Source organism: Quercus robur, chromosome 4 (assembly GCF_932294415.1).
Source record: "Quercus robur chromosome 4, dhQueRobu3.1, whole genome shotgun sequence".
Classification (NCBI taxonomy): domain Eukaryota; kingdom Viridiplantae; phylum Streptophyta; class Magnoliopsida; order Fagales; family Fagaceae; genus Quercus; species Quercus robur.
Genome location: NC_065537.1, coordinates 56,306,882 through 56,334,726, shown reverse-complemented (window position 1 = coordinate 56,334,726; position 27,845 = coordinate 56,306,882). Strand labels below are relative to the sequence as shown.

Sequence of the window (27,845 nt, the reverse complement as noted above, 5' to 3'; positions counted from 1 at the left end):
AAACCACTCCTACACATAGGTGCATCTCAAATTCCCAATTGTTCACAAAGTTGTTTTACTGTACTAACTGCAACTTTGTCTGGGGCTCTTTAAATATTTAAAAAGAAAAAGAAAAATAAAAATGAAAACCTTCCAATTTATCAAAGATTATTTAATAAGACCTTATAAAACATGACTAACAGAAGGTGGCAAGCACTAGCAGTCACCTTCTTCTTTTGCAAGAATCCAAGCCCAAAGGCAACCAAATGCCAACACAGAGAAAGGGAGTTCAAACAAAGACTATCACCAAGAATTAAGAACCTTTTATCTAAAAACAGAGTCAAGCAAACACAAGTTACACAACATAAAGCTCTATAAAAAACAATAGTTCTTGAACCTCCTCGAGCAATCACACAATACCTTCTTCTGAGCATATTAGACCCCCATGAATTTCCTATTTCTATGCAATAAAGATGGAAAATTTCATAATAGCATTCAAACTTCTTCCCCTCCAGTATTTGATACCCATTCCACAAGCATCAAGGGATGTTAAAAATCATGAATAAAAATTTAGCACCGTACATCATACGCATGCTTTTATGCCTACTGTAAAACAAAATGATACCAAAGGAAATAACATATTATTAATCTCACTTGCATCACACTTACATAAAGCTCACTAATGACTTCACTTCTTATCCATATAGCCCAGTTGCTCCATCAAGTAACACAAGACTTTCCATGAAAGTAGTAGTATAGTTGAGCCTCCTTGAATTGGAATATCAAGAATCTTCTCATGTAGTTTCAGGGTCAAGTGAAACATTGCGTTGCTGTAATTTGCTACCATAGGGTCAGGCCTGGACTCTCTTTTGAACTATAAGGCCAGATTCCCCTTGAACTCCATTAGATATTGTGGTAGCAGTTTCTGTTCATCAGGGAGAGGTATCTCTGAAAATTTATCATTATTGACATCAAATGATACAATCATGTTTTGATTTACCAATTTTCATTCTGCTTTATTAGTATATCCCAACCAATGCAAAGCCCCACTAACAAATGTGGTAGATGTAGACGTAACAAAATAAGACTCGATATTGTTGAGTCTCAATGAGATTCCAATCTTTTTCCAAGAGTTTGAGCTGAGTGTATAAACCACAGCCTCGATGTCAGCTTCAAATGCACACAAGGAAGAGAACTTTACAACCTCATTGTCATTCATGTCAGTCTGATAAGCAAATCCAGTAGCAACCCAATCATAATGGCACAATGCCACATCACCGACTCCCTTAACATACGGTTGAGATTAAACCACAATGCCACATCACTCTTCTCTATTAACATGGTATTTTGTGCCGCTGAGGCTTATTTACCAAACTATTTTGTTATGTGACGAATTTTGAAACAATTTTGCTGTGACTCCAGTTTCAAGCAGTAAAGCGATCCTTAAAAAAAATCTGCACTTATAGACTCGAGTTCCATTTTGATTCAAAACTGATTGCATAACAAATAGTTTGGTAAATAAGCTTACCGGGTAAAAAAAGCCTGGTATTTTGGCTAGGGCGAAGATTGTTAAACAGTGTTACACACACCGTGTGAATAGATTTTCCCCATTTGGGTACACAACAAATTGAGGTCTCATCTTCTTTCACTTTTTTGGCTAGGACTAGTAAAAAGAATTTGCAAGTAGTCATAACCACACATTAAAAAGTGAAAATGCCCAATTCTGACTTGAAACAAGGAGTTTTTTGCCCTGAAAAAGTTGAGGAATTTGCAAAACAAACCCCTCCAGAAAATCTAAATTTTGAAACTGTTATTGATGACAATAGAAAGGAAATAGAGCTGCATAAAGAGGTGGTAGGAACTTTTGATGTTTTAGCAGTTGAACCTGTGAGGAAGCGCCAGGATCAATTTGCAGCTTGGGGGTAAGTATATGAGAACTTTTGAAGGATCAAAAAGGCCATTTGAACCCTTCAAACCAAAATAGGAGGTTCCTCCAATGTCAAGTGTGACTCACAGGTTGTTTTTAATAGTCATGTGATTGGTTAAAAGTACTTTGAAAAATCTGAAGCAGTTTCTTGGCCATCGTTCATTGTGTGGAGAAGCAGGACTTTAAACTCTTTACCTACCTAACTTGAAAACTTCTGGATAGGTCTCCTAGATTTGAATTGAATTCTTTCTAGTTAAGAATCTCTTTTTAATTGCTCTAGAACAATTTAGGTGATTAACACTCCATCAGAGCACGGACAAATGGGGCTTCAAGCAATCATCTACCCTACTGACTTTAATGCTTAATCAACTTCCTTAACTCCCTAACACCATAAACAGGCTTGAACTGGCTTCAATGCTTGTACTGCCACCACCACCAAGCATCAAGCATTTCACAAAGCATGATTGAAAGCATGTTTTCATATATATACGAAATTTGTTTTGTAAAATTAGAATCTAGCATCAACTGTATAGGAAATTCTATGTCTTTTATGCCCTAGGCTCGAGAACCTGCCAATTGACTAGAATGTAACTTGCATATGGGTGGAGTGGGTCAGTACTATATTCAACAGCTTAGAATTTAACCTGCTTCTTCACTTGCTTGCTTTACAGCCTCGATTTTGCCCAATGAAATTGTGTCAGATCATGCCTACATTATTCTAATCACAGAGACTAGTTTTTTTTTTTTTTTGATATGGGGTCCAAGGCTAGTTTCTTTTTTTTACTATGCTGATCTTACACCTTTCAGATGTTGTTCTAATAAAAGAGTTTATAGCTTAATTGGCACCACCCATGCACAAAGTGCTTGGGGGGGGGGGGGGGGGGGGGGGGGTAGATGGTTCAATCAGCAAGGTTAGTAGCATATTTATAACTATCTCAAAAAAAAAATAAAAAAGTTTCTAATCCAAAGTTGATATAATCTTTCCTTGGTACCAAAACAAACTCAACTACCCCACAAATAAAAGGTTGACGCCAACCTCCTATAGTATTGATTTTGATTAGATATCTGCTTGAAAAGTAGGAAGAAATATTGTTTTACTACACAAATGTGAGGAACAAATTTTGAAATTTTGATGGAGTATGTATCGGATGCCTTGGTGCAATCAATTTAAAATGATGCAACTTTTGAAGTATATGCATGTCTAGGGGATTGATTGAGATGTTTTAATTTTCTTTAATCAATGCACCAAAATTGACCATAAGCTAACATATTACTTGTTTTTATGAAAATTGTGGGTACCCTATCACCATACTCGTTCTTGATTGAACGATCCAATTTGAGGAAAATTACACTTTTTGTATATATTAACAAACAACTGAAGTGTTATTAATAAACAGATTTATTGTATGAGTCAAAGCAGGTCAAATCACAGAAATGCCAAGAAACCAAGCAGGGGGCCAAGCCATGTGACAACCTTACAACAATGTGTCTTTAAATCTTCTTCATAAACAACAAAAATTTAGAATCACTATCCACATTACCATGAACTTTAAAGTTCAAAAGGCACTTTCCATGTTACCTTACACTAAATAATTTAAATACTTTCACAAAATGACCACAACAATACTAATAGAAACACAATGTATTAGCAGCTAAACACAGAGATTCATTCTCTTTACCATTGGCAATGAACATGTGATTTTGCAACCAAAGCATGAGGGGAAACAATTGCAACTCCAAAATAGTGAAGGTGTTGACAATCAATGATCACAAAGCTTTAAATCAATTTCAAAGACTATATGTTATCTCAATTTTTCTCTCAGGGGAATGAGAAAATGCAAACTCATGAGAAGAGATACAACAAGCTAAAATTGCATAGCAGCTGTAATGCAGCCACTAGAAAGATATATATCATTTTGATTAAGGAACCAAGCACAAGACCTTTGCTGGGCTTATGATCACCAGATAAGAACTACCACATCCCATTTTCAACATTCTCATCATAGGGCTTGTTTTCTTCTCTCCTCTTTGCTCCATTTCTATTTTATTTTTTTGGATTGAAGTAAGATCTCTAAATATTTTGCAACCTCATTAGAGAGGCACACAGAAAGTCTGAATTAAAATGTTATATTTTCTTTCATGAAATCGCCACAAGCATAAAGGGTTAATATACATATGAATTAAACTCACCTACATCATATCAGTACACTTATGCCTACTGCAAAACAAAACGATACCAAAGGAAACAACATGAGAATGTCTCATTTGCATCCCACTTACCTAGTTACCTAACAAAATACAATGATTATCACTAATGATTCCACTTCTTATCCGGATGGCTAGTTGCTCCATCAAGTAACACAAGGCTTTCCCTGAACGTAGTAACCATGTGTAACATATCATAGGATACCAAGATCCTTCTCCTGTAAAGTTTCAGGGTCAAGTGAAACAATTGCAGTGTCATTTGAAATAATCGTAGACTCATTGCAATAATGTATTTTAGTTTCATCATCACTGGATTCTTCCTTGACTTTCTTGTCAAGTAGAAGTTCACCATGCCCAGTGCAACCATAGAAACTTATATCAACATTTTCAAACCGGATAGAAAAAGGTTTATTCCAAGATTCATGTACACCATAATCCCTCATTACCCAAATAAAGCATTGCAAGTCTGACAGTTCACCGTTGTCATTTTTGGGGTATCTATATGTTATGAAAGCCAAATTTCCCTTGAACACGAATAGACTTTGCTCATGAAATTTATCTACATCAAGCATTATCGACATCAAATGACAAAATCATATTTTGATCAAGGAATCCCCTTCCCTTTCACATTCAGCCAACCAATGCAAAGCCCCACTAACAAATTGAGCAGATGAAAATAAGTCAATATCAGAGACCACAACTAACAAATAATATTTTGATCTCAATGAGATTTCAAACTTTCTCCATGAGTCCGAGCTTAATGTGTAAACCTCAGCCACAACTGGAGTACTCCAAAGCTTTACAACCTTGTAGTCATTTGTCTTGGATTGATAAGCAAATCCGGTAGAAACCCAAATTTCTTGGTCGCTAGAAAAATAGTTGCTTAAATACGAATCAGGCAATCTCTTAAATTTCCAAAGGTTTAAGCTAACAGGTGGCTTTAGGGCAATGATTAACAATCTATTTTAAGAAAATTTTGACACCACTTTAATGAAAAATGCAAAAAACTATCAAAACATTAATTTTTTTTCTCTTTTTTCATAATTTTTTTTTTAAATGGATTATTAACACTTGCCTTAAGGCATCCATTAGCAGTTCCCATTTTCTAATACTGGGGTTCCACAAATATATAGCATCATCAGTATTGGAACGATTCGCATGTTGTATGAGACACACTAAACCATTGCACGAACTGACCATTTCAGACATGTTTAAATCAAAAGCAGAGGGAACTGAATACTCAAAAACCCATTCCAACATGCAGTCACAACAAAGAACCTTACAGACTTTTGGTATCTTAGAAGAATTATATTGAATACAAGTTTGTATGAGACAAGCATGATCATGATCATTGTTGTTATTAAGGTGGGTGGAAATGAAATTAGGAGTAGTGATTGAGGAGTCTCAGGTTTTCGACGGAACAGAGATTTCAGTTTTTGGCGTAAAGAGTAAAGTAAATACACTTTAACTAATCTGTTGAGTTGAGTTGGGCTTATTGATGTGGTTAATTGATAAGCTGATTGATGGGTTGGTTCATTTGATTTTGTTTTAATGGTATCATTGTGCAACTTTGTAGGTTTTATGCCTTGACTCAACAGTTGTGGTGAATTTTAGTTTTAACTGATTAATCTGCTTGGCAAATATTACCTAATCAGTTTGGTGTTTTATACTTTTTCAAAAAAAAAAAGTAAGTTTGGTGTTTTATACAATTAGGAAGTTTGACATTAATTACGTTTTGTGTGCATCTCCATGAAGAATTTTATCATAGGGCTCAAAATAGTCAATGTGGGTTTTTCTTATTCTAAACTCATTACTCATTTGTGATAATGTTACTCTTTCATTGATCTCTCTTTGAAGATTTGTAACTTCTAGGATATTTGGAGAGAATGATTGCGAGAGCCGAGATGCCTAAATTTGGTAAATTTTGATAATTCTAAATTCAAAAACTTTTATATTAAAAAATTATTTGTTTAAAAAATAAAAAATAAAAACTTAAAATATGGGGAGAAGAAAATTTTGTACTTCAGTTCTCCTTAATAAGGGAACTAGAAAGTGTTCTTGAGCCATAAGGCTCTTGATTGAATTCCCAACACTTCATGTTAAGTTGTTAATATTAAAACATATAAATTAAAATGTAAAATGGAGGACAAAATGGGTGGATGGTAAGCTCACAAGTTGGGGTGCATATCATGTACGTTGTGGTACAATCTTGAATGTTCTCCGTGTATATAAATTCATTAAATTGCAATGAAATGGAAGACTAGGCTCAAATACATATGATTTTTTCTTTGTCTTATGAGCTAATCTTCACATTCAAATCATGTTTTTTTATTAAAAAAAAAATTCTAAATAAATCTCTTCAAGAATAGTAACTCCATCCAAAAAAAAAAATCAAATTGCCACGGGTATGTGCCCAATTCATTTCATTGCCCAAGATTTGGTTAATTTGTGTTCAGAAAACTACGGATTGTCTATATTTTTACATAATTGTTTTGAACATTGTGCTTATCTTAAATCCTTATATTTAGTGCCCTAGATAAAATTAATCCAAACATTGCTGCATCTTTTGAATCCACACATTTGAAGTAACACTATCATTTATCCTGATGTCATTTTCTCCATTGCACAATGTCACTTCCGTAGCCTCTTCACAAATTCTACATACATAAAAGAAAATTGGGCCTTAGATGGATTTGAGTCTAGAATGGCACTAGATTTGAGAGGTGTAGGGTCCGTTAACCATGCCCATGCCCACTCAATGTATAATTTAGGTCCCATTAAAAAAAAAATTAAAAAAAAAAATATATATATATATATATATATATAAACATATAATTTAGGTCATATAGACATATCATGAAAAGAGAGATAGAGGAATCCATAACTTCAATGAAGAAAAACTGTGATATGGGAATTAATGTGTAGTTTGTGGGGAAGTCTATGAATGCATCTAAGTCCCAACTCCATGCCCAAATTCAGAACATAGTTAAGTGTCACCTTACTATTGGTGCATCCAATTTTTTTTTCCCATTGAGTTCATATGTGGGTCCCATGTGTAAATGCTGAAATCTAATCACAAAATGACATCCAAGTAAGTTATGAAATTGGGTATGAGTTTAGATGTGGTTGTAGATGAAATTGTTTAGGAGTGTTTTTTGTTCAACCTAATACAAGAGAAGAGGTTGAATATGTAGCATAGGGTATGTAGGCCTCATAGTAGACTAATTAGAGAGGCAAATATCCTTTATTAAGGCTAAAACCATAAATACAATGATGGTCCTTGATTTTAGATTATTCAAAGGTGAATATGTACGGAAAATATATTATAAACTAACATTTCTCCTTAAACAAGTGGCATTGAACATTTTATTTGGAATTTGAAAAGAAGATCTCAATATATTATACACCAACCGACCCATTAAATAGAAAATGCCACAACAGAACATAATCGTTGGCAGTGTCTCAAATAATGCTACGATGTAAGGGCAATTGAAAACCAACATGTGCAATAATAATTGTGATATAATGAACCAATGTGTGCATTATTTCATTAAAGGTCATCATATAATATCTTAAGTAAATGGTGATTAAAATTGAAAGAAGACATTTACTAAATTGATGTGGAAGGTAAACAAGAGTGATAGGGTGATGTTGCAGAATATCTTGAAAGGCAAGGGACTTAGTGCAATTAAGAAGAAACTTAAGTACCATATTTCAAATAAAGATTTAAGTTTCCAGCCCATGGCACCTCATGCTTTTCCCTTTCACACCACCAGCCTTATTTCTTGGCACCACCTACTTCTTGTACAACAAGCATTGCCACCATATGACAGTATGACACCTCCTCCTTAACATGCCACATCCTCCTTTTTCGTGTAACCAGCCACAAATTGTGTCTTGGCTTCCATGTTTCGGGAAAAAACAGTGTGTAATCGGCCAAAATATGAGAGAGCTAAAAATAAAAAGAGAAAGAAAGAAACTTTGGTGCAAGACTAACCTATTCTACCTAAACCGATTCTGCCTTCAATTTTATGTAAGTTGTGATTTCATGTACTGATTTTTATTTGGCAATGAATATTTCTTGTTACTTGATTCAATTGAATTCCATGGCTAAGTGTTCGTGATGTTTATACTTGAATAAAGTGGCTGCAAGTTCGTGTTGTAGAAGGTCGGCAGTGAGAGAAGGGAGAACTCTTGTGCTCTTTCCTAGATTCTCTTGCTGGACTTCTTAATGCAAGGTTGGCCCCCATTGTGTAGAGCATCATTCCTGAGACCCCATAACAAAGATCATCGTTAAGGTTATGAAGGATTGCTGAATATCAGGATTGGGAGATGGTGGAGGTGATAACACAAGTTTTATGATGCATCTAAAATAAATCAAGGGTGTAAAAAGTGGCACGTCAATTAAAATTTAAAGCACTTGACTCTGAAAAACTCAACTGTTGTTAGACAATAAACAGTGAGTTAACTCATCAAACCCATCCTATCTGAATATTTCAAAATCTTAAATCTCTCCCCTTCATCGACATGGTTTGCTCTCTCTAAGTCTCAACCTTGCAGTTGCAGCATTACCACTGCCACAATCACCACCGTGTGCCAAGTCTCAACGACTGGTTGCTTGGAAAAAGAAGGAAAATAAATTATTATACGGCTATTTTTTATTGATTTCGTTATGATGTATGTTGTACATCAACAAAACAATGATAATTTTGTCATGACGTATGGAGTGCATCAATAGAACAATGATGGAAAAATGGAATGGAGCACACTGACAGACAAAGATAGAAATGGGGTAAGAACTATAACCTTAATGTTGGTTCCCATAACAAAAGTGATGCTAAGCCTGATATTTTCAATAGAAGACCTAAACTGCAAATGTGTAATGCAGCCCAAGAGTCCATAGAGCACCTATTCTTAAAGTGCCTAGTGACTCGGAATTTGTGGTCATCCCCAACGACCTTTTAGAATTTAAGAGCTCAACCTGTCATCTATGGAGGAATGGATCCAAATAGTGTTCAATTCAAAAAGCTCCATGAAGGTCCCACTAGAAGAGGTAAGAAATTTATCAATGTGTGCTACCATATGTTGTGATGTAATCTGGATGCAAAGGAATAGACAGATGGTACGTAGGACTACAACTGATCCAATGCAGGGAGCACATCTCAAACTACAAAAACTCATTTGCAAGCCTGGGAATCCACTACCGAGGTACAAAGGTACCAGAACATGAACACCTCTTCCTCCCCCTTTTGTCAAAGTTAATTTTGATGCAACTTTAACAAACAACCAAACATGTGTTGCGACAGATGGCCATGATCATAAGAATGACATTATTTGTTTTGTATCAAGCTAATAAGGATGGATGGATGGTCCTCTTATAGTAGAAGCAAGAACAGCACTCAAAGCTTTGTTTTAGAAAGGTTTTGATGGAGGGAAATGAACTAAATGAAATTCAATGAACCCAAAGTTCTCTATGCAGATCTCACTAGTCCATAGAACCACTAATAGTGGATACTAGGTTGGCATCAACTTCATGCTATTGTTGGCAAGCTTTACATGTAGTTAGAAAGTGTAATTCCTGAACCCACACTATAGCTCATTGGACTCTGCTTTGTAACATTGAGGAAATTATTCCCATAACTAAACTAATACCCTATTGGCTTCCTTTTAATTATTCAACTCTTTGGACATTTTCTTTGCTATTAAAATGTTGCTTCCTATAGTATAATTGTCTCCCAATGTCGTGGTGTCTTCTTCAGTTGCTATAGAGCTTGTTTGGGCATATTAGAATCCTTTACCGGTTTTCTCTTTTCACTTTGATGTGGTTTTCCATGCCTTAACACAGAAACTATAGATGCTCTGTGCATGGTATATATTATTATTTGGAGTCCTTACTATACTCACATTAGTAGGACTCAAGACTGAGACTTGGGAGTGGGTAGTCAAGTGAATAGGCCACAGTGTTCCTAGTATACTAATGCTCGTCATAAATATAGTTGAGGGGCCTTAAATATCTTCAAAGTCAAAAACTTTTTAGTTAGAACAACATTTACCAAAAACTATAAATGGATAATTTATTGGATGTGAATTTAAAACTTCTAGTTTTGATGGAATCAATAAATAATAAAAAATAATGTTGAAGATGAAGATCAATTCTTGAGGTGGCCCCAAAACTAGAAGTGATTGCACAATCAAAGAGGAGATAGCTAGTGTTCCATTGCAACTTTCAAAGAAAGGATTGTGAATCAAAGAAAATTCGCTTTCTCCACGAAGAAGACTGATTACCAAGGCTTTGAACAGAATACACGGAAAATTAGGATTTTTTTTATTAGTAGTGCCAAGAAGCAACGCTATTGATGAGGGAGATGAGCTTCAATTCATGAGGAAGAGAGAGCTTTCAAAAGAATAAGTGACAACTGGATTTTATAGTGCACTCATTCCTCATCAGATCTCCAAATTAACTTATCTTTGGAATTATGAATAAAATGATGTACAAAATCTAGTAATGTAATGAAATTTATTCCTTTTTGGTGCAATTAAGAAGAGAAACTTTTGGTTCCAAAAGGCTGGCTATTGTGGATGATGTAATTTGGATAAGAGGGATGATATCAAGAGAGTATCCCACCAAAATAAATAAAAAGTTCTTAAACTACAACGATTATTTAAAACAGATACAGAAACTGCTACCCAGAAACTACAAAATTCAATTTTACTTAAAAACCATCATTGTTTTAAAGAACATTAGCAGTAATCATATTCTTGATGGAGTGATTAAATCTTTTAAAAAAAAAAAAAAAACCAATGTTGAAATGTCATAGGTATACAGTGATTATACAGTCACAAGTGAAAACCACTCCAAGACATAGATGCATCTCATTGTTTACAAAGTTGTTTAACAGTACTAACTGCAACTTTATCTGAGGCCCTTTTGAAAAAAAAAAAAACAGAAAAAAGAAGACCTTCCAATTTATGAAAGATTATTTAAAAAGACCATATGAAACATGACTAAATAGAAGGTGGCAAGCACTACAACATAACAGTATTACTAATCTGCTATGACCTGCACAAGCTAATCTGCTCATAACAGTATTCAAAATCAAACTTCTTCTCTTCCAGTAACTGATACCCATTCCACAAGCATTAAGGGATGTTAAAAATCATGAATAAAAATTTAAGACTCTACATCATACCCATGCTTTTATGCCTACATCAATCAGCATCTCTACCCCTAGGCTAAAACCATCATACCCAGCCACCATCCCACAAGTAGCTGCCATTTCAATCTTTCCACTCTCTGCCACAAGGTACTGCTAAAAGAATACTAGGATGTACAAAGCATTTAAACTACAGCCCCACCCCTGCCCCCCTACATAAAAATAAGAACATGATTATTCAAGAAAATCTTCTTTTCTCAAAACCAGACAAATGGTTTTAAACTTATCTTTGAATGAATTGGTTTGAAAGCATTCCTATTAAATAACTTTTAAGGAAGACACCGAAGGATCATTTACATAATATATATGCAACATGTGTCTTGAACCCACTATCTATATATTTATTGAAGTTCAAAGATTGAAGCTTACAATTAAATGCTAGAAAGTTAAGTTTGACACAGTGGCATAAACATAAAACATTTTTTTCTTTATTGAAAAATAATACACATACAACTGTATGAACCATCCAACAATAATTATATTTACCAAATTCTCTACAAGTTTTACACCATCATATAGACATATCAAGAAAAGAGAGAGGAATCCATACCTTCAGCATCTGATCATGTGCTATACTGCCAAGGTAACTGTTGAAAAGTACATTAGGTGGTTTAATAGGAGTGTCCACTTCCCATATGTTTGTTGCATCCCTACAAATAATATAAAGGTAAGCACTACGACTTAGGACTTCAAAATCTAGAATTAACACTTATTCTTTCATGTGCTATTTTATTTCAATGTATCCAAATAGCCCAAAAATTGTTGAAAGAATACAGTGGAGTGATTGCACTGGCCTTACACTTTCCAGCCAAGTAGCAACACAATTATGACTTGAGTTTGACTCAAGTACCTTCTAATGGTGAGTGGTGATCTGAACCACATCACACAAGTTAAGTTATAGGTAATAAATAGGTAATCCAAGCATTCCTTTTCTATAGCACATGAAGGGCAAGAAGCATCAATGAAGAGATTCCTATTTGCTAACTCCCTAATCATTGGAAGACAATCATTTTGTAGTTTCCAAAGGAAATAAGGAATTTAAATGGAAGTTCAAGCTTCCACTGGGCAGCCCACATATGAGAGCCATATCTCTGAGTTTTGCTCTTCCATCTGAGCATTAACTATGGAGAAGCGAGGCTCCCTTCCATATCAGTTACTGATTGTCTTCTTTTCCAATGGCAACCGCATGACTCGAAACTACTTTGAGAATTTAATTTAAAGTTTTAGAGAATCATTTTTAAGCACAAAAACTTAAGGGATAAAGATGTTTTATCAGTAGGTACAATTGTTATCTCAACAATGACAAAGTTGTGGCATTCACATTATCATTAATTCAAATATTCCTAAGCAACAAAGAAAGAAACAAGCAAATAAAAACATGTGCTTAAATAATTCCTCAACCTCAACCAATCAAATATGAATAATATGAAGAAGTGAGCCCCACTCTCAAGGCAGGTTCTGCAGAAGAAAAGGCTTCTGGGACCAGCTCAATGCATTCTTGTCCAATGTCATTTATCTTTCAATAAATTTATGAACAATCTAAGTAATATTATTCAGCGAATCAATAAAAGCAAAGAAACATCTATGACAATTAACAATATTAAAATTTAAAAACCCAGGAGAAAAGCATAAGTAAATATGTAATCAAATAGAAATATTTTTGTAGAAATTAAAAACAAAACCTTAACAATTGGCTCGATGAATAGCATAGGTCAGCTAAGCAAGCAAGTTCAATATCCTGAAGAAGCATTTCATCAAACAGTTGTGTGCTTGACTTGAATTTCAATTTCAAAGAATCAGCAAGCATAGTCATTATTTGGTAAAATTGAAGTTCAGAAAATCTTACAAGCAGACAAATATGATGAATAAAAAGACAAATATTATTATAAATGAAAAAGAAATAAAGAAATTAAATGCTTCTTGTATTTACTTGAAACACAATATATACTTGAGCAACAATCCTAAGAATAAGCCTTTAAATTTAGAGAAATAGAAAGAGGCAAACCTTCTCTTCAAAGTTGGATCAACTTGTTTTTGTCTTCTTTGATGGTGGATACAGATTGGCATCGGTATCATCATTGAGAAAGGTACTGGGGATTGAAGATGAACCCTCATCAAGAAACCCATTAGTAATTCTCCGTCTCCGGGGTTTGGAGCTTCGTTTCCAGAGTTGGAATCGGATTCGAAGCCATCCAAAGCGGGACAGGTAGTGTTTTTGGGGACGTCTAGCATGGGTTGGTCGATGGTTTCTTCTCCGCAGTCGGCATCGGATTCCAACACGGCCCGAATCTTCTTCCCCATTGTTGAAAGCACATTGATCCATAGATGAGGGAGGAGATATATTGGGTTTCTGAGGACAACAGATGCATTCTACATAAATCCTCTCCCTATTTAGAGAAATATTATTCCAAGGTGTAAGCTTAACCTCAACCTCAATGCGATTCTCTTCAGATGGATTTGATATATTCACTTTCCGATAAATTAACCATACATGGTCAGAATTACTATTCGCCATCTCCATGTACACTGGGAGTTGTTCTTTACCATTGATTAAAATGTGAACAGACCACGAGTACCCTTTATCTTTGTACACATCCTTCGATGGAAAAGCAATACAAACAACCAAATTTGAAAATTTGGGACCGACCAAGAATGATACGGAATTTCCAAAACTCTGATGATTGTTGAATTTGAGCCACTTTGGAATCTCAGTTAATGGTAGCATAAGAAAATTCCAACGTTGAGGCCATTCAGAATCAAAGCTTGTTGCAGCTTCAGCGACAGTATTTGATGGAATCCCTAGAATTTCTCGAAACTGCAAGAAATTGAAGTTTAATATAAATTGTTTCTTTATAACTTAAATTGCAGAGAGAAAGAGAAAGAGAGAGATACCTGATTCAATAATCTGCTTGATGATTGTGTATCCAGCCGATCGCTATCCCGTGCATTCACAGTTCTTATAGATGGTGGAAGTCTCGGAATTTCTCGAAGCTTTTTGCAATTATGAATTTTAAGACATAGTAATCTAGGAAATCTACTAATACTTTCTGGGATGGTAACAATACCAGTGAAACCTAGATCTAAAAGTGTCAATACTGGGAAGTAATCAGGCTGCATCCAAGAATCTAATTCAACTTGAATTCTCAAATGTTTAAGTTTCAGTTCTGTCAAGCACAGAAACCCAGTAGGTCCCGAAAAGTTATTAAAGGAGTTGCACGCCAATCTCAATTTGGTAGAAGGAATATCTTCTTCCCCCCGCATTTGTGATTTATTGGCCCCAACTAGAAAATTCCTAAGCTTACGGCAGAGAAATAGTCCTAACGTGTCAAGTCCAGTCAGATACAACAGTGATGAAGGCAATTCTCTAATACCACTAAGTTCCAAATCCAATTTCTTTAGACAATTCATTTCTGGGTGAATATCGGGGAACTTCTTAAGCCTTGAGCAACTAAATAGGCTAAAATCTTCAAGAGATTTCAACATGAGCGTACTTGGAAGAATTTGAAGTTGTGAACATTTATAGAGATCCCATACTTTAAGCTTCTCAAGAAGTCCAATGGACTCGTGAACCTCAATTAAATTTTCACAATTTCTGAGATTCAATTCCTCTAAGTTTGGGCAGCACAAGTTAGGTAATTTTGTAATGAATTCACAAGATTCTAGACTGATCATTTTCAAATTATCATTCTGGAACCCCTATGAAAAATTTAAAAAAACAAAAACAAAATTTATCGTCAATAGCTTTTAAAAATAACATTTAAAGAAATTAAAATTTATAAATACTAATACTTATACCTTCTTGAAAACACTCTCCAATATAATGTTCGACTCAAACATCTTGAGTACAACAAGTTGTCGAGGAAGGCAACATTTGGAAGATAAGGATAGAGGAAATTCACGCCATTCAAGAAACCTTAACTCATCTGGGAGATATTCAAGTGCTTCACCAATATGTACATTGCCTACAAGAAATTTGAGATTTTTCATCCTCTTGAAAACTTTAGGTTTCAATGGCATCTCTGTTCGTTCACGTGAGAGCAACATTATGCTTCGAATTTTATTTGATCCCTGCTTAAGACAAAAAATTAGTCACGCTTCATAATAGAATTTGACAAAAGTATAAAGATTTTGAAACTTTAAACAAAATATATATTGAGAAAATTATATTTTGTTCAATATTGTAAAGGGAAAATCCAATAAAGAAATATTTTGAAAAAATAGAGAAGCAAAGAATGTATACCATATTTCTAGTTAGTAACTTATGAGCATCCTTATAACGCCATATCCTACTACGTTGTTCAAGCTCTTCTGATTCTTGTTGAACAATTTCTCTACCCATTTGTTGTAGCAAGTCATGCATTGACAAAAAGTCATACCGTGGCTCATAGGCATATTCCAAGGTTATGAGACACTTATCAATAAGTTTTCCAATACCATACTCAGAATATAAATTGCAAGAATCTAATACACTTACAACATTATCCTTGCTGTAACCCTTAAAAAAACATGCAATATCAAGAAAAATTTCCTTTTCAAATTTTTCCAATCCATCATAACTTATTTTGAGTATTTCTTGAATATCTTTATGTGGAATGTTTTTATACTTTTCTAATGCACTTTTCCATTCATGCATCTTTTTTCCACACAAATCAGAACCAATTATTTTTAAAGCTAATGGTACGCCATTGGCATAACATATAATCTGTTCTGCAAGTTCTGAATAATCTTCCCCATATTTACTTGCTTGGAAGGCATGCCGGTTGAAAAGTTCAAGAGCTTCACATTGACTCAATTCTGTAACCTCATATATTCGAGGATCTCTTCCCCAAGTGGTTAGTACATGTTTGTCTCTTGTAGTTATAATTACTCTACTTCCGAAGGCAAACCAGTTACATTCTCCAAGCAAATTTTCTACCTCTTTTGAGTCTTCCACATCATCAAGAATTAAAAGAACTTTTTTACTATGAAGTCTTTTCTTTATCAAATTGATACCTTCAAATACATTGTGCACCTTCAAATCTCTATCTCGTAAGATCTTAGAAAGAAATTTCTCTTGTAGTTGGGTTATGCCACCAATTATTTTTGACATTTCTCTAACATTCTCTAAAAAACAGCTTCCTTCAAAACGGTGAGCAATTCTATTATAAACAGCTTTAGAGATCGTAGTCTTACCTATTCCCCCAATACCACAAATTCCTACCATGCAAACATCATTTGACTCCATATCTAAAAGCAATTCTACGGCCTCTGCTCGAATATCTATTCCAACTGGATGTTTAGCAACAAATAATAGCTCACGATTTGATTTGGTCCTTGATATCTCTTTTATAACTCTTTGGATAAACTCAGATTCAGATTCAGTGTAACTGCAAAGCATAGAGCATAAGAAAGATATAATGAGTTGGATTAGTTGTAAATATAAATATGAAGATGAACTAAATTCAATATGTCTAGTTTTGTGCATTGCAACTAACATATTGCTATTTAAATTAAATGGCATTGAAATTCAAAAGATTAGGAAATATCATTAATTTTGTCACATTATTCTTCTTTTGGCTAGAAAATTTGATCTAGGCTTTTAGCAAATGGTTGGATAGAAACTCCCTTTCAGTGATGAGGATTGAGGAGACCCACTTATTGGAAACTCATTTCTAATACTTGAACAAAATGAGATTAAGAAATTTTGTAAAAAATTGTCTAAAAATTAAATGGGAGAAACTCTTGAATTGTAACATTAACATTAAATTATTTTATTTCTACAATTTAATAGTAGAATATGTGGTAAATAATTTTTTTTAAAGTATACTTTCAAAATTGGACATTTAGTGGTCACAAAACCATTTAAAAGTTTCTAACTAATGAAAGAAGAAGAGTTGTTAGAATTATTTTTATTTTTTGAAAGAAAAGTTGTCTGAATATATAACATCATGTGAATTAAAATTATTCTATTTCTAGAATCTATCTATCTATGCATAATATATATAAGTCTGAGCTTCTCGGCTCCGACGAGTCCAAGGAGGCCAGGAATGGGTCGGCTTGCTCCACAGTTCACGATGAGAGCTTAGTGCTTGACCCCCGACTGTTTCTCCAGGAGCATTCCGGCAATTTTGACAAGAAATGGGGAAACTCGGAGCAGTGGTTTCTTGAATTACGCGATGGGAGGAGGGTTGCGGTTCCGGTGCAGATTGCTTTGCCTCCTTGTGAAGCTACAGAGGTTTTGGAAAAGCAACAACAGCTTGTTACGTTGGAATTTTCTGAAGTCACGAACATGTCATTGGCTCTTTTCGAAGAAGATGATGTATTGGTGGAGGATTGGGCTTCGGATTCCTTCTCGGAGGAAGCTAATCAGCCCCTAGTGGTTGATCCAATTGCTTGTTCTCTACCCTTGGCCAAGGAGAAGCAGTCTCTTGTAGATGAGGTTAGTGTTGTGGGTGTGGACACTTCAAGGAGTCAGGAACCTTACTCCGATTGGTTTCAAAAGAGATTCAATAACTTTGATAGCTTCCTTGGCACGTCACTTGTGGGTTTAGAAGATCAAGCAACAGAATTTTTATTGGCTGTTGAAGCTGAATTATATCGAAGGGTTGAGTTGAACAAGAAATCGTGTGGTTCAAAAGGTTTGGGGGTGAAAGGTTTAAGAGAGTTGAAAGGGTTGTTTAGTTCCATTAATTATGGCTCTTCATCTGCTAGGCGATGTGGTATTAATAGGAATCGGGTTCTTTCCGTTGCTCAATGAATTTAAAGCTTATTTCCTGGAATGTCAGAGGTCTGAACGAAGTTGACAAGAGGCTTCAGATTCGTAATTTGCTGCGATCCTGGAAGGCTGATATTGTGTGTTTGCAAGAGACCAAACTAGAGTGGATTACTAGAGGTACTGTTCGAAGTATTTGGAGTTGTCCTTATGTCAATTGGTTGTACCTGGGCTCTGAAGGTGCTTCTGGAGGAATTTTATTGATGTGGGATAGCCGGGTTGTGGAAAAGGTGGAGGAAGCGGTGGGGCATTTTTCAGTTTCTTGCAAGTTTAAAAATGTAGGCGACCAATTTGAGTGGGCTTTCACAGGTGTATATGGGCCTAATTTGAACAATAGGCGTAGGTTGATGTGGGAGGAACTAACCAGGCTGATCAGTTGGTGGGATTTGCCTTGGTGCCTTGGAGGGGACTTTAATATTATCCGCTTCCCTTCTGAGCGTTTGGGGGCTGCCAGCTTCTCCAGGGCTATGTTTGGATTTTCCGACTTTGTTTCTTTGCATGGGTTGTTGGATATTCATATGGAAGGGGGCCTTTATACTTGGTCTAATACTTCCTCAGCTTCTAGGCTAGACCGGTTCCTTTTCTCCCCTCTTTTGGCTGATCAATTCTCTCAGTTCACCCAAAAAAGGATGCCTAGAGTTCTTTCTGACCATTTTCCTATTTCGTTGGAGGGTGGGTGTCAGCGAAAAGGCAGAATTCCCTTCCGTTTTGAAAATATGTGGTTAAGGGTGGATAACTTTATAGACAAAGTGAAGGAGTGGTGGGCTTCCTATTTGTTCCATGGTACCCCTAGTTTTATTCTTGCTAAGAAGTTGGCTGCATTGAAGTCGGACTTAAAAAAGTGGAATGAAACTGAGTTTGGCAATGTCACTTTTAAGAAACAAGCCCTTTGGAGTAAGTTGATTGATTTGGATGCTAACGAGGAGATTCATAGTCTATCTGCTGAGGAGAAGTTAGCTCAATCTAATCTTCGTTCAGATATTGAAAAGTTGACTCTTATGGAAGAGACAAGTTGGAGACAAAAGTCCAGGGTGTTGCATTTGAAAGAAGGGGATGCCAATACCAAATTCTTTCATAGAATGGCTAATTCCAACAGGAAAAATAATGCCATCGAAAGCCTTATGGTTAATGGCACTTTGTCATTGGATCAGGGTATAATTGCAGACTACGTTTCTCATTTCTTCATGAATTTGTACTCTGAGCAGTAGGTTGAGCGGACGTTTCCGGATTCGTTGGTTTTTCCAATGATATCTGGGGAGAATGCGGATTGGTTAGAGAGGCCTTTTGAAGAGGCAGAAATCTTTGATGTTATTCAAAGTTTTCATGGTGATAAATCCCCTGGTCCTGATGGCTTCCCTATGGCTTTTTTCCAAGCTTGCTGGGGGATTGTTAAGCCGGATCTCATGGCTGTTTTTCATCATTTTTTTGCCAATGGTCAGTTTGAGAAAAGCTTAAGCACAACTTTTGTTACTCTTATTCCTAAAAAACATGCAGCTAATGAGATTGGAGATTTTCGGCCCATTAGCTTGGTTGGGGGGGTTTACAAAATTATTGCTAAAGTTTTGGCTAATCGTCTCCGCTTGGTGATGGGGGATATAATCTCTGCATCTCAGAATGCTTTTGTGAGGGGCAGACAAATCCTTGATCCTGTTCTTATTGCTAATGAATGCCTTGACAATAGATTGAAGTCTGGGTTGCCGGGGCTAATTTGTAAGCTGGATGTTGAGAAGGCTTTTGACCATGTAAACTGGAATTTTCTGCTACAGATGTTAGAAAGAAGTGGATTCTCTGCCAAATGGAGACAATGGATTCGCTTTTGTCTTTCTACTGCCCGCTTCTCCATCTTGATCAATGGCTCTCCTTGTGGTTTTTTTGGTAGCACCAGAGGCTTGAGGCAAGGTGATCCGTTGTCTCCTTTGTTGTTTGTTTTGGTGATGGAAGCTCTTGGTCGAATGTTGGACAAAGCAGTTCTTGAAGGTCGCATGTCGGGCTTTAGTGTTGGTAACTTGGAGGGAAGATCCATGGCGGTGTCTCATCTCCTCTTTGCAGATGACACGCTTATTTTCTGTAAGGCTGATTTAGATCAGATTTTGATCCTTCGCATGATTCTTATTCGGTTTGAGGCGGTGTCTGGCCTTAAGATCAACCTAGGCAAGTTAGAATTGGTTCCGATTGGGGTAGTCAATGATTTTGACCTTTTCTTGGTTGTTCTTGGCTGCAAGCAGGGCTCTCTCCCTATGAAATATCTAGGTCTTCCTTTGGGAGCTAAATTCAAGGATAAGTCTATTTGGAATCCTATTCTAGAGAAAATGGAGAGGAGATTGGCGGGTTGGAAACGTTTATACTTATCCAAGGGAGGTAGAGTCACCCTTATCAAAAGCACCCTATCTAATCTACCCACTTATTTTCTTTCTTTATTTCCTATTCCTGCTAGTGTGGCTAACCGTATTGAGAAGCTCCAGCGGAATTTCTTGTGGGGCAGTCTTGGAGATGATCCTAAAATCCATTTGGTTAAATGGGCTACTGTTTGTTCTCCTATTTCTGCGGGTGGCTTAGGGATAAGGAAGATTAGACTTTTCAATGAAGCTTTACTTGGAAAGTGGCTTTGGAGATTTGGGGTTGAGGAAGATGCCCTTTGGAGGCAAGTGATAGAGACAAAGTATGGTTGTATGTGGGGGGGCTGGTTTTCCAAAGCTGTGATTGGCCCTTATGGTGTTGGTTTATGGAAAAATATCAGTCAGGGATGGCCTTCTTTCTCTCACCATATTCTGTATGATATTGGTGATGGATCTAGAGTGAAGTTTTGGCAAGACCGGTGGTGTGGAGAGACTTCTCTTGCTGTTAGATTTCCAGACTTGTTCAGATTTTGTAGGAATAAGGATGCTAGTGTGGCTGAGCTTATGATGTTCGCTCATGGTGTCCTCTTTTGGGATGTGAGATTCATTAGGAGTGTGCATGCTCGGGATCTAGAGTCTATGTCCGACTTCTTGGCATCTATTTACGGTTCGCATATAAGGGGGCGAGGTGAGGATAAAATGTGTTGGATTCCTAACAAAGTTAAGGGTTTCCTGGTTAGTGGTTATTATAGAATTTTAGCTGGCACCACTTCCTTTGGGTTTCCTTGGAAAAGCATTTGGAAGCAAAAGATTCCCTCTAGAGTAGCTTTCTTTGTTTGGACTGCTGCTTTAGGGAAATGCTTGACGATTGATAATTTACGTAAAAGGAAGGTGTGGATTCTGGATTGGTGCTACATGTGTAAGAGAAATGGTGAATCGGTTGAACATCTATTTCTTCATTGTCCTTTTGCTTCGGATCTATGGTCTATGGTTTTGGGCCTTTTTTGGAGTTTCTTGGGTTATGCCGCACTCTGTTCTGGGGCTGTTATGGTGTTGGCAAGGCAGCTTTGGTCGTCATCGAAATGGTTATATTTGGTCCATCATTCCTCATTGCTTATTGTGGTGTCTTTGGAGGGAGAGGCATAGTAGATGTTTTGAAGATACTGAGAAATCTATTCCTGACCTCAAGCTTCTCTTTTTTAGAACTTTAAGGGATTGGTTGTTTGCTTTGCAAGATAAATCTTTCCCCTCTTTTATTGATTTCCTAGACTCTTGTAATTTTTGTATTTGATTTCTTTTCCCTTGTACACTTCCTGTGCACTAGGGTGTCCCCTTTTTTATCAATATATCTTTTACTTATCAAAAAAATATATATAATATAAAATTTGGGTCCCTACAATTGGTGGATACACATGATAGTGACACATGTCTCTTTGACAATGCATAAAACAATGACACATATCATCTTTTGTAACTTCCTCCATCTATTATATATGATACTAGTGATTAACCAATGTGATCCACGGAAAAACTTTTTTAAGTTTTAAATTTATACATTCAAATGTCATATGAAATTATATTCCATATTACAAATATAAATCCTCTATCCGTTTGAATTGCCACGTGTTAGATTTTTTTTCATTTTTAATTGTCTGAATATATAACATCATGTGAATTAAAATTATTCTAATTCTAGCATCTATCTATCTGTACATAATATATGATTTAAAATTTGGGTCCCTACAATTGGTGGATACACATAATAGTGACACGTGTCTCTTTGACAATGCATAAAACAATGACACATATCATCTTTTGTAACTTCCTCCATCTATTATATATGACACTAGTGATTAACCAATGTGATTCAAGGAAAACTTTTAAGTTTTAAATTTATACATTCAAATGTCATATGAAATTATATTCTATATTACAAATTCAAATCCTCTATCCATTTGAATTGCCATGTGTTAGATTTTTTTTCATTTTCAACTTTTTATTTTATTTTATAAGGAAAGTCAAGTGAATACATGGCTAGGTGTGATTGTTGGAACAAAAAATGGAAAAAAAAGAAAAAGAAAAAAGAAAAAAAAAAAAGAGTTAGTTAGAGGATTTATATTCCAATGTTGCATGCATAACTGCTTGGATTGCATTTGTCTCGTACACCCCAAAGGAAAATTAAATAATTCTTTGTAATAACAATTTGACATATAAATAGCAGATTTTACAGCCAAAATAAGTTGATTTGTTTTCCATTTTTTTTATTTAGTTCAAGCTCCTAAGAAGATAGTCCATCAAAGATATACAACGCTCCAAATAATACTAAGGAGTAACATAAAATACTTAGATATGCAAACATTTAAGCAATTGTACCGAAAATCACTACTTTATACGTGACTACCAAATACCCATTTTAGGAGCTTATGCTAAGTATATCACCATAGGTTCTTTATCAGTGACTATCAAATACCTATTACAGGAGCACATGTGCTAAGTATTTCACCTTAGCTTACCAAGAAAGCTAAGAGAAGCAAGAAATCTGATGGAGGGTTTTGAGACTGGGATGCAACAATAACAAAGTTGTAACACTAAAGATTTAGAGACTACTATGATATCAATATTGCTCTACAAATATTTATAAATCCACCATTTTGTTCAAAATAAAAAGAAACACCCAAGCTTATTTTTTTATCAAATCTAAGTCAGTTAACAATGAGAAATTCAACAACAATGATGGCCAAATAAAGCAGCTCTAACAATCAAAAGTTAGTTAACAATTACACGACTCAATACATTGGAAAATTAGAGAAAGAAAACAACAGAAACAACATGCAAATTCTGGATGCAAGAATTCAAAAAAGAAAAAGAAAAAGCAAAAAGATCAAAAGAAAAAAAGATTAGATCATCATATTGCCAACTTAACTTCAAAATTCTTTGAAAAACACAATCCATGTCTTCTTAAAATGGTGATTGTAATTTTGTGGAGAAAAGTAAATACCAAACCAAAATGCTTTGTTGTGGATGATGGGGTGGATTGTAATTAGAATGTTCATGGGTAGATACAACATTGAAAAGCTTAAATGAATAATCGATGTGTGAGAGAAAAGGAGAGATAAAGTGGTGAAAAATTGAAAATTGGGATGGAAACAATATAATTAGTGGTGGATAAAATGAAAATGTATAGAAGGCATCTCTGGGTTGGAGATTTGAGGGCAACAGTTTTGTTTTATTTATTATTTTTTATTTGTAGTGTTAACAATAGTTTAGTTGAGGAAGAGAAAGTGAACCGTAATGGAAGCGAATTTAAAGAAATGGTGCAACCGAAATCATAAAAGAAAAGCAAGACTAATAGTCTGTACTAAAGCACAAAAAACACTCACAGCCTATTCGCCTCTAATGCATAAGGCTGCCTGTAATTATATTATAGGACAGATAATTGTAATTTGTAAATAATGATATACTCCTTTTAAATTTTGTATTCATTAAGGCAATTAATAGGTCATCTTAAAAATTAAAAGGTAAAACTAAAAGCAATTTGACGAGGGGTGTCATATTGGTGGAATTTTTGGTGCACATTTTAGGATTTTTTTTTTTTTAAGTGCTTATATTGATTAATGGCTGTCACCCCTTAATTACAAGCAAACTGCTAAAAGGTCTAAATAGCTTTTTAGGCAAAATACGTTTTCCTTTAGAAGAGAAGCAAAAAGACCTTTAATAGTTAATCCACCTTATTGATTTGTTTATTTGCTTCATTATTATTTTTTTATTTCTTATTAAATCACAGGATGAAAAATATTTTCTGAGCATAATATTTATTTAGCATCCAATAGTAAATTATAAAACAGTTACATATCAAGTAATTATAGACCATATACATGCACTTTTGGATTTTAACCCATTGATTTTTCAATTTAGTTACCGGATGACTATAAAATATTGCCTATTATTAAGTACAATAACTATAAATCTAATCTAATATCATACAATTCAATCTTCTAATTTATCTGAGACCTTACACCACATATTTTATCTAACACCTATTATTAAGATATGCAATGAAGAGTTAAGTGTGTTACTCGTGCACTATGTTACTACCACAACGTGAAGTTCACTGATGTAGCAATAAGGTAGATTTATTAATTTTAAACAAAAGAAGTTTGATGGAAGAAATTTTTGTTTAGTACGTATAATATGATCATTGATTATTTTATCTGTTTAATTTTCAATTGTTAACATATAAAAAAAAATGGTATTCTTATATTGATGAAGTGTGTGATACATAGAAAAATCGTGAAGGATGTTAACATAAAAGTGATGACCGATTTCTGGTGCCGAAAGGAAGTGTACTTAGTGATAGGTTAATGGGTTGGGAATGGTAAATGCAAATGCCAAAGTTCGGCAAGAAAGGAAGGTGCATGTGATAATAATTATACTTTCTCAAAACTAATAAAATATGATAGAAACAATACTTTCATTATTTATTAGCAGTCATAACAAAATCATTAAAAGCTTATAACCAATTTAACAACACAGAGTTGTCATGATTGATAACATTATACAAGTTAAAATTATTCTAATTCTACTATTAACCTTTATAGCTTAACTACCTTAGTATTTAGAATATAAAGAAATTATTCAATCCTCTTGAAAGACCACACCAACAATACTTAGTGGTCCTTTTTATCTAATAGTATTGTGTCTTGTGATAATTTATTGACTAAGATCCTTGGCATCAACCCAGTTTTAAAAATAAAATAATTTATTTTCTTAAAAAAAAAAAAAAGCCTTCCCTTTAACCTTTATCGTCCCTACCCTCTTGCTCCACCACCATTCCCATCTTTAATATCAGCAATGATGACATAATTTATAAATAGAAAAACACTAAAAGTTTGTAGTTAATAAAAGCACACCAAAATAGTCTTTAATTAAATACTTACCTATCATTGTAAGGAAATCCAGACAAATTAGCTGCTTCAGCTAAAGTTGTCCTCCACCTCTGAACCTTTTCTATGTCATCTTTGAATTTTTCTTCATGTTCAGCTAGTGCAATTCCAAACTCTCCATCTTGTTTACGTATTTCTGATGGGCTCACCTTGTAAAAAATTAGAAAAACCAATTGGCCATTACTTCTCCTACATTCAAAAATCTTGTCGAGTTCATTCAAGCACCAAGTAGAAGATGCAAAATTTTTAGAGAATATAACAATTGAAATCATTGACGATTCAATGGCTTTAACAAGTTTCATTGAAATTTCTTCTCCCCTCGGAAGGTCATCATCAATAAAGGTGTTAAAACCCTGATCACACAAAGCCTTATATAAATGGCTTGTAAAATTTTTACGAGTATCTTCACCTCGAAAACTCAAGAAGACATCATAGTCCCATCGGTGGGCAGAAGAAGAAGAAGAGGCTCCTTCGTCGGTCAAGAAAACCATTGATATGATCTGTTGATTGAAGATTGAGAAGATGAAAAAAGAAGAGTAGAAGGTAAGAAAGATCTTAACAGGAATGAAAGCTTGCAATTCGAGTGGAGGTTCACGGATGAGTTGAGGGCACTAAATTTGAAAATTGACTGGGTTTCATCAACTCTCTCTCAAAAAACTCAGACTTCTCTCTCAAAAAACTCAAACCTCTGTCATCAAATCAGGGCTCTCTCTGCCAATCTCTCTCGATGGTGGCGACGCTGTGTTGGTGGCTTGGTCGTGGCAGTGGTGGCAGGAGGGTTGTGGGTTTTGTGGCATGGGTTTTTGCTGGGTTGTAGGGTGGTCCGATGGTTGTGGCGCGGTGGTGGAGTGGTCACGAGCCCTGGTAGCATATGGGTTGTGGGTTGTCGACGGCGCGTGGTGCGTGGCTGGGAACAGCGGCCTCTCTCTCTTCTTTCACTCTCCGATTCTCTCTCTTCTCTCTTCTCTATTTCTCTCACTCCGATTCTGTCTCTCAGATTGGGTTTTGGTTTTGGTTTGATTTGGAGAGGGATTTAAGTGACTCATTAAAAGCAAGCCAGTGTAGAGTAAAGCATAATCTTTTATGGAGAATAAAAGAAAAAGAGATGGTGGCTACCGTCGCCTTCAAGGTGGTTGCAGTGGAGACAAACGGCAGTGAAAAGGAAACAGTGAGAACGAGTGAGAAAGAAGAGAAAAGGAAGAACGAAGAAGTGAGAAGAGAGAGAGCGAGAGAGTGGCCGTGAAGAGAGAGATAATGATGAGATATTTTTATTAAAATAATAATATTTTAAAAAGAGATGACGTGACGGTCTCTTATTGACTGTAGTAAAACACTGCCTGACCGAATGTTTACTTAGAGGTGGCAAATGGGCGGGTTGTGTCATAAATGGGTTAGGTGTATAATTATTCATTTATCCGTTTATGACCCGTTTATATATAAATTAATTATCTATTACCAACCCAAACCATTTAATTAGTAACCCACCCATTTAACCCAATATGACTCAAATACCTCTAAAACTACTTGAATACCCTCTTAATCTCCAAAATACCCTTAAATACCTAAAATGATGCAAATACCTCTAATCTTCCAAAATTACCAATATACCCTTGGACATTCAAAATTATTCCAAAAATCTCTAAAATTAGCAAAATACCCATGAAACCTCTAAAATGACCAAAATATCCCTGATATATTTAAAATCACCAAATATGCTTAAAAACCACTAAAATGACCAAAATACTCCCAAATCAAACACAAAGAATCAGCTTTAACTTTTTAATATTATTTTGAAACAGTATTACAATAAACTATATTTTTACAACAAAATTTAAGCCGTAAATTATTACTTATTTTCATTCAGAGTTCATAACTTATATAATTTTTTTACCTACTATTAATTGCTTGACACCTGGTTTTTATTATCAAATAATTATATGAAATAATTTTATTTTTCATGGGCTACTTTTATAAGTTGGATTGGCTGATTTTGTAAGGCTAATAGCTTTTAGGACTGAAAAAGAATAGCGACTGGGTGCATCAAGCTCTCTTTCTTATTGATTATTTAATAGTAATTATAATAATAATAAAAAAGAATGATAATCACTCGGTGCATTAAATTTAATAAGAAATTGATCAATTTTTCTTACAAAGAAACAAAGATAGGGATGACTCTACATTCAAAAGTTATTTTCAAGTTTGTATGGAAATAATGGAGTGGAACCTAACCTTCATGGAAGTTATTTGTTGACTCATGGCTTAAGTCATGAGTCATGGTTTCAATTGGTATGAAGGTGAATGGAACATCTTGCACAGCACCCACACCAAACTTGTCCATTATTGTCGAGAGCCTCTTACCATTGAATATCCAGGTAAGTTCTTTTACCCTCTACTAACTTTTCAATTATAAAAAGGAAATTTATGTTCAAAATATTTTTACAACAAATTCTAATAAACAGATTATTACTAGCTGTTATTGGTGATAAAAAT

General features: G+C 35.0%; 2 protein-coding genes and 1 long non-coding RNA gene across 11 annotated transcripts in view; 1 reads left to right on the top strand and 2 right to left on the bottom strand.

The window, feature by feature from the left end:
• Nucleotides 1–468: 468 nt before the first annotated feature.
• On the bottom strand, nt 469–25,846 carry LOC126723041 (disease resistance protein RUN1-like). Of its 9 annotated transcripts, none has more exons than XM_050426262.1 (8): nt 25,350–25,846; nt 15,566–16,691; nt 15,121–15,396; nt 14,218–15,021; nt 13,331–14,140; nt 11,876–11,975; nt 7,820–8,378; nt 6,492–6,768 (listed from the first exon to the last, which is right to left on the bottom strand). In XM_050426262.1, the coding sequence occupies exons 1-5, from the start codon at nt 25,844–25,846 to the stop codon at nt 13,349–13,351; spliced, it is 3,495 nt and encodes a 1,164-aa protein (XP_050282219.1). In that variant the 3' UTR covers nt 6,492–6,768; nt 7,820–8,378; nt 11,876–11,975; nt 13,331–13,348. The 9 variants fall into 9 exon arrangements, with proteins under 9 accessions (XP_050282224.1, XP_050282219.1, XP_050282218.1 ...); XM_050426264.1 differs by lacking the exon at nt 6,492–6,768 and adding an exon at nt 8,552–8,728 and having other exon boundaries at nt 7,705–8,378; XM_050426267.1 differs by lacking the exons at nt 6,492–6,768; nt 7,820–8,378 and adding an exon at nt 469–927.
• Nucleotides 8,819–27,845, bottom strand: part of LOC126723040 (disease resistance protein RPV1-like) — a 137,144-nt gene continuing 118,117 nt past the window's right edge. Inside the window, exon 14 of the transcript XR_007654113.1 lies at nt 8,819–11,394. The gene's annotated coding sequence lies outside the window, so the exon portion shown is untranslated. The remainder of the gene's footprint in view (nt 11,395–27,845) is intronic.
• LOC126723043 (uncharacterized) overlaps nt 25,767–27,845 on the top strand; it is a 120,309-nt gene continuing 118,230 nt past the window's right edge. The window contains exon 1 of the long non-coding RNA XR_007654126.1: nt 25,767–25,898. This is a non-coding gene — a long non-coding RNA (uncharacterized LOC126723043). The remainder of the gene's footprint in view (nt 25,899–27,845) is intronic.